Raw genomic sequence first — 11,653 nt, forward strand, 5'->3', positions numbered from 1 at the left:
ATCATACTCATCATTGGACTTTAGCACTACAGGGTCTTTATGTAGGGCCAAAGTAATACTTGAGCAGGCAAAATCAAGCTATGTAATCCTGTGAAAATGAAAAACAAAATGGTCCCTTTTAGACATGTGCTAACCTCATAATCATTTTTAAACAACAGTAACTGTTCCATATTGTTCTTTTTTTCCCCTAAATGTACCTTTTCCAGCACAATGTCACAACTTGCCTACTTTAAAGATAACTTTGTGAAAACTACAGCAACAATTCTACACCAGTGTAGCATGCAGTATGGCCAGTACACACTGAGCGTGTGAACTGAACAGTCTTTCAGTTGAATCTTTTCTTAAAAAAAAAAAAAAAAAAAAAAAAAAAATTAAAAGAATAGTTCAGGTACAAAATGTGCTAGTTCACTGCAGAACAGCAACACTCTCTACAAGAACAAAAAGCTTCACTGGTCTCACAAGCAGTCAGACACACATGGAGCGAGTACATGAGTTAGCATAACCTGAAATTGTGTGGGCTGAACAGTGTATCCCTGCACCTCCAGCCCTCTAACAGACTATCTGAACTGAGCAGAATTCCATAGGGAGCACGACTGCTTTATGCTAAAGCAGTGTATAGGGTTTCAGAGAGGTCTGCCGCATAAACCAGAACCGCCCCGACCCCCCCCCCCCCCCCTTTTTTTTTAAACACATGGATATCAAAAATACTTATTAAAAAGGTGCATAAATATGCAGACACATTATAATACTTTCCCTAGTCTTGTAGAGAGTAGAATACAGCAAGCTGAGAGCTTGAAGAGGCACAGCCCATGATGTGTGTTGCCTAGCAACACAGCCTTGTCATCAGCTAACTCCTTTTACCAGTCACGACTAACACAAACACAGCTCATCATCTCTCTTCATGCAGCCAGTAAATGCAGAACACTTGCAGTTACACTACAACGCTACGCCAAAACTCTTGATGCAGCATATTTTGCAATAAAAATAAAAAAAAGAAAGAAATGCCAAAATATACTTTCAATATTATGATTTACAGTGCTAACCACAAGAAATAAGTCAATCTATCAATCTCAGCTCTGATCTACTCCTCTTGGAACATTATGTACTAATGTCCCAAAAGACACTTAAAGCACCCTGCTCTATGATTGATAGATATTTTAAAGGTCAATCAGGGCTAAACAAGCATATTCTCTATTCTACATGGATTAGGCTGTAGGTACAGCATAAGTGTTACACACTCACCACAATATGAAGGACAAAGTTTAGGGAAAAGGCAGGTTTGGATATCTAAACAAACAGATTTGAGGTAACTTGAGACACTGCAGTGGAACTTAAAGGATTAGTGACAAACAGATCACACAGCCCACTGCCATTTAAGTCATCTCATGACCACATCAATATGTTTAAAGGAGCACAGCTCTTTCAATCCTTTCCCATCCACCTCCAGATTCACAAGCTTAGTCTCAGCAAGGCCTCCAGACTATCTCTGCGCGGACTACCCTCATTATGCACTACGCACAGGCTCGTGTAGATCTGTTTCATAGCAACAAGTGAAATCTTAAAATTAAAAACTTAAAATCTTACTAGATGCAAAATTAACTTTTCCCTTTGAACCAACACTATAAGAGTAGGAAGGAAAAACTCTTTACTGGAAAATAGTTGTGGCAGAAGCGAGGTTAAGGTGCACAGCAGTTTGCATTAACCAAGAAACACAGAAAAAGAAGAACAGTAAGAAACAAAGAGCTTCATAATAACATCCTGGTACTTTATGCAGAAAAAAGTTGGTATTGCATTAGGTTTGTTACTCCCTCCTAAACCTAATGCCTCCCAGTCTAAACACAAATCACAAAGAAAACAAACAGCATAACCAGTTATTCTCCACTTTTACACATACACATACTCTCAACATTTTTAAAGCCACTTTTAAGAAACTACAACAATTCAAAACCACAAGACAAACGTTTTCTTAATGAGCAGCTCAATGTGTTCTGAAAAGTACTAAAAGTAAGAAAACCCATAATTGTGTTGGGTAAATTATTTAAGAATATGAATTTTAGTCGTTAACATGCTTCACTAAAACAAGAAAACAAACAACCTTTCCTTAGGAAAATTGCAAAAGTCATCCAGTGCATCCAAAGCCTGCCAAGTTGATCAAGTACTGTTCCTACGCTTTCATTGACTGACTAGTTTCTAGTACTAGAATTAGAAGATTGAATGTTGGATTATATAACCTTGTTTATACATTTTGGGGTGAATTTGACTGCTGGTAATTTGACACAAAAGAATGTGCATAATGGCAGCACCTTAAAAAAGGGGGGGAAAAAAAAGACTAAGCCTCCTTCATGTACAAATTTATTATTAACTATGATTATAGTTGGACATAAAGCCTTTAAGTGTTCATTGTGTTCTTCTGATACTTCAAGCTGTTGCTTTATCAGATGGTTATGGCTTGATTTCATTTGCTATGGAAACTTTGTGAGTCCCTGCAATGTTTTCACTTATTTTAAAACTTAAAAAAGAAGTTACATATCCAGTTTCCAGAGCTGTATTGGCATATAAATAAGTATTAGCTGTTTTTTTTCTCAAGGACTCTCAAAAAAGTTTTTTGAACACAATATACAATATGATTAATCCCTTAATATATTGAATGCACTAGAAATATTGTTCATTCATTGGTACAATGAGATATAGGTGTACAGAAGATGCATGGCATTAAATCAGGGCACCAACTTTTCTCAAACTTGGTCATACATCCTCAATATCCTTTTAGTCCAAAGTGTGTTGTCAATAACTTCTAGCCGGTTTTACTTGAATAAATAAAAGGAAATAAATAAATATGTACTTAAAAAAAAAAAAAAATCTTTAGACCAGTTGAGCAATGTCAACATGCATTTTTGCCTTAATTTCAAGCATGAATGTCATTGCCACTAACCCTCCTGCAGTGTTTTATTAACTTTTGCGGTCAATGCTACCAGACTGATCAAGACTTGATCCAACAAGTTGACACGTCACGATCAAATTCCAAAAAAAAAAATAAAACAGCCCAAGTCATTCACACCTTTAGTAACAGCACGAATAGAGGAAGGTTAAACAACATGACACCACATGCAAAACTGTATTTACCTGAGTTTCTCTTTTTAAAGATCATTTACTGCACAAAATCATACCTTCCAGTCTGAATCTGATGGGAAATAAATGCTTTGACACCGTTGGGCCCCGAGTTGCGATTAGCATACGCTACAAAGCTTGTGAAACATTTCTTAGCAAACTAAGGAGACATCATTTGAGATACGTCATTTTACTTGAGAAATTTTGGGTATACTTAGAAATGGAAACGATTACTGTTACCGCAAGCTATCGCTAACCTGTTAGCGTATCGGGCAACCTGGATCTCCACTTAACGGTATCGGAGCTAGTGAGCTAACGTTTAGCTAGCATTAGCATTAGCCAACTTAGTAGCATCACAGGCTAACTCTAGTGCCTGGCTGCTAACGTTAGCTTCAACTGCTCAGCGTGTGCTAACAATTTAGCCGGAATATTACAATAACTTTGAGATAAAGTTGAATGTCATTCAGTCGTTCAGATTATGCTTGAACAATAAAAACACATTAAGGTTGTCTATATCATCTGCACGTATATTACTGCCATCGTTGAGTTCAAACGGAGCTCATCTCACCTTGTTGCTGTCATCCTCCTCGCCTGTAACAGTTGTTTTGCTGCCATTGGCGCTGTCGCAGTTTGGTCAGGGTTGCCAGATAATGAGAGGGAAACAAGTAAATTACACCCGAAAAGGCACCAGTGTTAAAAACCTTCACAAACTTTATTTACTGCCTCACACATAAAAAGTAAAGTGTTTTACAATTTGACTGCCATGTTATGTTATCACTAACAATAACTAATACTGGTGGAATGCTGCTTTCTTAAAATATCATCTCAGAGAATTAAACTTTAACTTGATCACTGATCAGATGCTGAATTACATCAGTGATTACATAGTGGACTTGGTCATGATTACATTTTAACATTTTATTAAAGAGCATGTAAATAGCAAATATTTATATAAACGACACTGGTCATTATGATCTAAGGATTTATTTTAACACAAAGGGATTTTGAAATTGTGTGAAGAGACAGCTACAGTCTGAGGACATGACTGCTACACAAGACATATATATCCTATTAGTGTAACATGTATCCATGAGAATGAAAATGGACGATTAATTTGCAAAGATCTACCTGCCAAGCACAAATTTGTACTGATGGATGCCTTTATAACCCACTTTATAAGTGAAACGACTGTGTGGGGAGAGAGACACGGAAAAAAGAAAGACGGTAGGTCTTGTTACATTTATTTTTGTGTAAGGCAGTGTTCTACTCTGACAAAAACAAATGTTCAGAAATAAAAGAAAGCAACTCAATTTTTCATGACATGAACTCATACAAAACAATGTTGACCATCTGTAACCATTTGAAGTACAATACAGTGTACAAAGGATTGAATATAAATACAAATTTGACATTTTTTTCAATATTATGCCATAGAAAATACCTTTTTTCCCCTCAAGAATATGACACTAAGTGGAAACATCAATTTCTCATTAAAATTTATTGTGAATACAAACTAAAGCACAGCAACTGTTTATTCAACACACATACAGTAATGCAAATGTTAAAGTGCATTCATTAAGCAATAATTTTGCACTTGTTTTTTTCTACTTCTTTATTTCATATAAATAACTGCTTTTGAAGATATTTTTAGTATAATATGTTACCCATTTTTTACATTAGGCACCTGCATCTGAAATGGAAAAAAAAAATACAAATGACAAATATATTTGCCTTTCTAAGTTAACTAAAATAACAGCTATAAGTAAAAACTGTCAATCACAATCATCCTGCTTGTGTTGTGGGTTCAGCAGAAAAACTAGCTAGCTTTCTGTATTTTAAAAGTCATCCCATGAAGGTGTCATGAATTGTCAGAAAGAACAAAAAAATTAGGCAATGAGGTATTCCTTTATGCAGCTGAGATGTTCCTCTGCTAAAAGTGATCTGCTTTGAACTTATGTACAGACAATAAAACCACCACAACTGTCTTAACTAAGCCCTACAACAGCAAATTGTGTGTGGAAAAAAAACTGTAAAACCAAACATGACTTGACATTTACAGCATAAGCATTCATATTTCCAAAGGCTTGTGGGGTTTGGTCAGCCCAGTTTGGCTGTAAAGTGAAGAAAGGCCAATGAATGTGAGTATTTCAGCTGCAAATCAAACAGCTACTCCCTTAAATATCTTCAGCTAACATCTATGTGACCTGTGCGCAAAGAAACCGGCACTGTGCAAATGTGATGTGATGTTACAGACTTAAGAGTCTTAATAATTTCCTAATTCAATTCCACTTCTATCACAGTGACGAGCAACTTTTTGTAACAATAAGCTGTGCAAGTAAAAATGAGCAACAATTACTCTTTTGGTGAGCATAAAAAGCACTTCCTGGCACATGTGATCCACACTGTGTGATGGTAAGTCTTTCAATTAAAAGTTGTCTCGGAGAGATTGCTGCAGGCAACAGGGCGCACCACATCCATGGATGTTCTTTTTTCACTGAGGCTGGCCATTATGTCTTTAGACACAGCAGCATTAAGAGCATCCTTAGACTGAGCTACACCTTCCCTACCAGGTGCTGGTTTGCTTTTACCGCTCTGGTTATAGGACTGAAAATTAGCAGCAGCCTTACAGAAAATACCCCTGTCAATGTCATGCGACTCCTCCTCCCTCATTCCAGGATAAACAAAGACGCTATGAGGTAAACAGGAATCTGACAGCAAAGGCTGATAACATTGTTTGCTGTAAAGTTCTGCACTCTGTGAAACCACTTTGCAGCCGTCCACCTTATCAGAGCATAGATGCGGCGATTTACTGTCAAAGTCGCTGCTGGACGAGCAAGCAAACAGTGTGTTGTTTATTTGGCTTTGACTGAGACTCTGTACCTCGTCTGTAATTTCTCCATCTGTCAAAGGAAGGCTTAAAGCCATTTCTGACCTTGTTTGGGGTGATAAAGCCATAATGCCGTTACTGTCTCCAACTTCTGATGCAGACATGACTACATTCTTTTTATAATACAGCGAAGAGTCTCTCTCAGAGTCCTTGTTGGTTTGTGGACAAGAAACTGTAGCAGCTCTGTTCTCTCTGTACGTGTCGGGCGTATTCAACTCAAGGCTTTCTGTGTCCAAAGACCTACTCCTCCTGTCGAGGGACAATGGATTAGACATGGGCTGGCTGAATCTTGCAAGGCCTAAGTGTCGTGGGAGACTAGCAACAGCCCACGTGTTACTGGTCAGATTCTGTTCATACAGGTCCAATATTGGATAATCACATTCAGCAAATGCATCTTTTTGTAGGTAGCTGTCTTCAAACTCCTGATAGGGTGACGAAATGTCCTCCTCCAGTTCCATGTGAATCTGCTCATCATATTCACCCTCATTATGCATATCTACTACGTCAAACGTGACTATGGTAGGTAAGGCCTCCATGTTAGGAGTGAAGGCAGAGTTTGTCTCCGGATCGTCCGCACTGTCGCGCAAGTCACTCAGCATTAGAGTGTGTTTTGTGTAATCTACGAGCGCTTGTGAGAAACACACAGTCTGCCCATCATCCGCATAACTGCTGCAATCTTGAGACTGAGGAGTGATATTTCGGTATGGCAAAGCCACGGGTTTGTTTTCTTCAAGATGATCCTTTTTGGGTTCACAAAAGGTTTCAAAGTCTGGGTCGGATGTGCTCCCAAAGGACAAGCTGCTGTGTCTTTTATCGCAGTCAGCATTTGTGAATTTAGTTACTTTGTCGGTGGAAGCAGGCATATTTCCCTTCTCGTTAAATATATACGGTTCGGCGTTATTCACGTTGACTGAGGTTTGTGGTTTCGAATTCAAATGAGAGTTTTTATTCGCTTTGATTTCTGGCTGACCCGCTACATTTTGTGCCAACTCTGTAGCTTTAGCGCATGTGCTTAGCATCTCTATAAAATCATTTTCGTACAATTTAGCACTTATTTGTAAGCGATTCATTTCTGGAACGAAGGCAGGGTCCGTCACGGCGACCGGCTTGGTTAAATAGTCGCTCTGTTTTGAACTGGGGAGTTGTTTATTTTCATAATGAGGACTGATGAGACTCTCATCAGGTGCAAAAAGTTCATAGAGGGCGTCACCGCTGTAACTGTCCCTGGGTAATCTGCCTGTCCTTAATCTGCTACTTTTTTCCTGCCCTTCCTCTGGCCCAGGAGTTGTTGAATCGTAGTAGCCCTCATCACTGTTTGGAGCCGACTCCTGATGTTCACTTTGAGGAGTTAAAACATCAGCAATAGAGGAAGTGTCCATCCCACCAGCCTGCTGTGCACTACTACTATTCAGTGCGTCCATGTTGTGAGAACTTGTCAGCTCGGCTGTTATTTCTGTCTGGTCTGGATTGCAGCTACAACACATTTCCTCTGATGCATTGTTTCCCCAGAAATCCTGAAGACATGTTTCATCCAAATCCTGTGGCGAAGCCATTTCTTCACCACCACCCTGATAGGTGAGATAACAGGAAGCCCTCTTCCCTCCATTTCTGCTCCTTTCGCCGGAAACGGTGCTTTCTGTGATGCTGTCGTCTTCTTGATCTGCAATGATGTCCCCACAGCCTGTGAGTGAATCAAAGCTCTTTAAGGATGCAACGTCCCCAAATATTATGTTCAGCTGATCTGATGAGCCTGTAGGTGTTCCAGACCTCAATGCAGGCTCAGACATCATCTGAAGTTTAAGACAAGGCTCGCTGGAGGGCTCATTTTCAGCAGAAACGATGGCATTTAAATGAATTTCCTCTAGCTGGTCATTAAACACCTGATCACTAAGGTCCGACTTTGGGCTTCCTTTTTCAGTACAGTTCTCTGATCCTATTGCATCTGCATCATCACATTCAAGAGCATTGGAAATATTACACATAACATCAGCTAAATCAGGCACATCTGGTTCAGATCCCAGGCACTCTGTGACACACTGGTTGGAGTTGTCCTGGACAACAGGCACCTCTTTCTTGCAGTGAGGAGAGGACACTGCAGTTGTTTCGGTTTTACCCAATCCCACATTTCTCTGACTTCTGTGTTGCTTAAAACTCTGAAAAAGACTCCTTAAACCTTTTCTCTGACGTCCCAGTGTCAGAGATTTCAGGTCAACAGCAGGGTGACTACATTCACTGTGACAGCTGCTCTGGAGAGCTCCAGCGACGTCCCTCTGGCTATGGTACTCACAATCTCCAGCTGAGGCGAATCCACTTATCACACTATCGTCGTGACTGACTTTACATAGCCCGTCGTGTGTCCTGCTTTTGCCAATTCCTTTCTTAGAGGCCCACTTGCTCTGGTTTTTACTCCTCCCTCCAAAGAAACTTGGCAATATACAGATACTTTTACGAACTCCAAAAAATGTCAGGGCAGTCCTCCTGAATTTTCCTGCTTTTTGAGGTTTCGCTGTCACATTTGTTGGATCTGACTGAAGCTCCTCAGCGATGTCATCAGAGCCACATTGGGAGGGCTGATCAGCCCCTGAAGGTGAAGGCTTGGTGTCAGTTGGTAGCTTGTCTACCTTGCGAGAAGCCATGGCTAGCACATTTACAAGAGAGACAGTTTCACACAGGGCATAATGGCTGAGGTTTAAAAATCAGTTGTTGGCATGGCTGAAGTGAGTTTCTCCTCCCATCTGATATGAGTTCTGTATTAGGAGAATTGAAAACACAATCAATCATCAAGCAACATGCAAAACTTGCCAAAGTAATATCTATCAAAGTGAATTTCTAAACTTATTTGCATCAGAAGAAGGGAACCACTAATATACAGTGTTAATGTATCTGTATCTTTATTATATTTCTTATCTATTTATTTTACTACTGATATAAATATTTGTCTTGCCATTTGCTACAAAAATTAGAAAAATGTACATACAATGTGATTTCTGTTGGTAGAGTGTCAGCTACAATGATAACATTAGGAATTAGCACTGAACAATGGAAATGCATCTGTACAAAAAGTGCTATTTAAATAAAGTTTGATTTAAAATTGTCATTAAAAGTGCAGCCAGTGAAAAACATTTGGATGTAACTCCAGCAGTAATCCTGTAGAGATGATGTATTGTATTCATGTTTTAAGTCATTTAACACCAAGTCCCTTTGTTCTGATGAAAGAGCTGCAAGCAATGTTAGCAGACTGGTGATTTTAGTGATTCTGCATTATTTAAATGAACATTTTACAAGTAGTATTACACTCAAATTAGGTCCAATTTGGTCTAAATATGTATAAACTTAGAATATTAGGGACTATTTTATTTCTAAAATGTGACAAATATATTCAACTTTTAATCTATTGCATAAGTTTTGATTTCAGTTTTGAAGTAGTTTCTAATTGTAACAATAAATAATTGCACTGAAAAAAAAACAAAAAACTATCAGGAATGTCCCGATGTGGTCCTTGATAACCAAAGTCCTGCAGGTTTTAGAGATTTTTCCTGCTTTAACAAAGCCTAACTCAGATTATTGGACAGGCTTTGGTATAAGTGCACAACAAACTGCATTTTTAGGAAATCTGCCTAATTTGATTTAATTGTCCTGGAGCAGGAAAACATCGAAAACCTACAGGACTTAGGCTCTTTTGGACGTTGTAAGTTTATTTCAGTTCAGGATAGTGAAGCATGGCTATGAATGTGGTTTATAGGTGATGTTAAAACAAATTTTAATCCAGATCAAGCTTGAATGTGTACATTTCTAAACAAGTTTGGCATATTAATAAACCTAACAATAGTCTACCGTTTGCATTGATGTACATCATTTAACATGTTGTACTTATTCCTTTATTTTTATTAGAATTTGTGGGTTTCAGTCTTAATAAAGCAACATATCGCAACAGGTTAGCTTTGGATGCCATAAATTCTGGCACTCCAGAGGTCTACTAAATCTTAATCCTAAATATCAATTTAGATAATTAAGCAACACATGCAAACTATGCGTGTTTGTCACAGTAGTTCATCCAAAAATAAACTGCATTCCCAGTAGCACAAAGGAGCTACTGGCGTCAGGGAGTCAATCAACAAACTTACCCACTACTGCCCAGTTGTGGCCGTGTGGATCTGGGGGTGTTTTGTCGCGAGGTGGACCTCACTGCATGGTTTCTGCGAAGCCCCAAAATGGCTTTAACTTTTGTACAGCAACTGCCTTGCAGATCGACAGACGACGAAGGGCAGATGTACTCAGGTCGGGGTTCATCTGTTTCCAGCGACTGTTAGCTAGCTGCGGTGCTAACAACGTTAACCAGTCTCGCCAGTGTGCCCAGTTTGATGCTGTAATGCAAGTCTGACAGTTTGCAGACGGTGCTATCGGTAAACTGCACCGACGCAAATATGCACATCAGCCGTGCCTGGTTTACAAATGCATGTTGAAATCTCTTCTGATCAGCACAACAAAGCCATCGTATTTAATGAGTGATGACTTCCTTTCCAGATTTAGGATTTTCCCAAATCTCCTCCTGACTCTCCCCGGCGCATGTTAGTGACGCAACACGTGTGTAATGGCGTATTCCAGCCGTTCTCAACCTTTTTGCAACACAGTACCCCTTGTAAAATATTTTTTCAGCCACGTACCCCCTAACCACTGCAAAATATTTTTAGTCAAGAAAACACATGAAATACAGCACTTTGTCATTTGTGTTTGGTTTATTAAACTTTTGTTGGCGTTGTCAAGGCGACAGCGACTCACGGATATGACTTCGCTCATAACAGGCGGGGTTCAATTCAAGTCAGAATGTGGGATTTTAGGAGGAAAGAAATGGTGTAAATCTAAATGTAAAGTTTCAGTTTATATATGTAAACTTAAATTCATTGAAATATACTAAATATTTATATAATATTTATATTATTTTATTTAAGGATGATTTAAAGAAAACATAAAAGATGTTTCCAAATATTTCCAAGTACCCCCTGGAATGCTTTCAAGTACCCCCAGGGGAACACGTACCCCCATTTAAGAAACAGTGGCTTATTCGACGCAGTAGCAATTGTATTGACAAAAAGTAGATGAACATAGTTGATTACTAAATTAAAAATAAAGCTGTAATTGTTACGAATACATTTCAAAAGCGAAACAAATGATTGTTACCTTTCAAGAGCTGCTGCCTGGTTCACATAATTGCATCCGTCTGCTTATGTGTACTGTGGAATATTTAGCTGATTAGTATGGAAATACCAGGAAAAAAGTGCAGAGCAGCAGACTGCGTAAGATGTAATTCCAAAGCAAAGGAGTTGGTTCAGATTCCATTGACTGAAAAGCACAAGCATCATCACATGGTAAGAATGGCATATTTTAAAAGTTAGTCTTCAAGTTTAAGAACTTGAGGATTTCCATTTTTTCATACACAAAGGCTTTAAAGTACCTTGAACCTGTTGCTGATGTAGATTGTCATTATTTGGAATATGATTATCTAAGGTGATCATATAATTTGACAGCCACTGACCTTTCTTTTTTTTTTTTTTGGTTAAGTTCTTGAATATGTTGGTTTTTTTCGTGTTACAAAGTGTATTAAAAATAGAGGGAACATGACTGTTATTTTATTATTCAGCAAAAATTTGCTGTGCGTAA

At 38.6% G+C, this 11,653-nt stretch overlaps 1 protein-coding gene across 1 annotated transcript; it reads right to left on the reverse strand.

The window, feature by feature from the left end:
- Window positions 1-4,364: 4,364 nt before the first annotated feature.
- LOC306761750 (APC membrane recruitment protein 1-like) lies at window positions 4,365-8,631 on the reverse strand (the record flags this gene model as incomplete). The annotated part of the gene is made up of 1 exon (XM_079248027.1): window positions 4,365-8,631. One exon carries the CDS (start codon window positions 8,629-8,631, stop codon window positions 5,530-5,532), a length of 3,102 nt encoding a protein of 1,033 aa, XP_079104153.1. The 3' UTR covers window positions 4,365-5,529.
- Between the last annotated feature and the right edge of the window lie 3,022 nt (window positions 8,632-11,653).

This window comes from Telmatherina bonti (genome assembly GCF_933228915.1).
Source record: "Telmatherina bonti genome assembly, chromosome: 10".
Taxonomy (NCBI): domain Eukaryota; kingdom Metazoa; phylum Chordata; class Actinopteri; order Atheriniformes; family Telmatherinidae; genus Telmatherina; species Telmatherina bonti.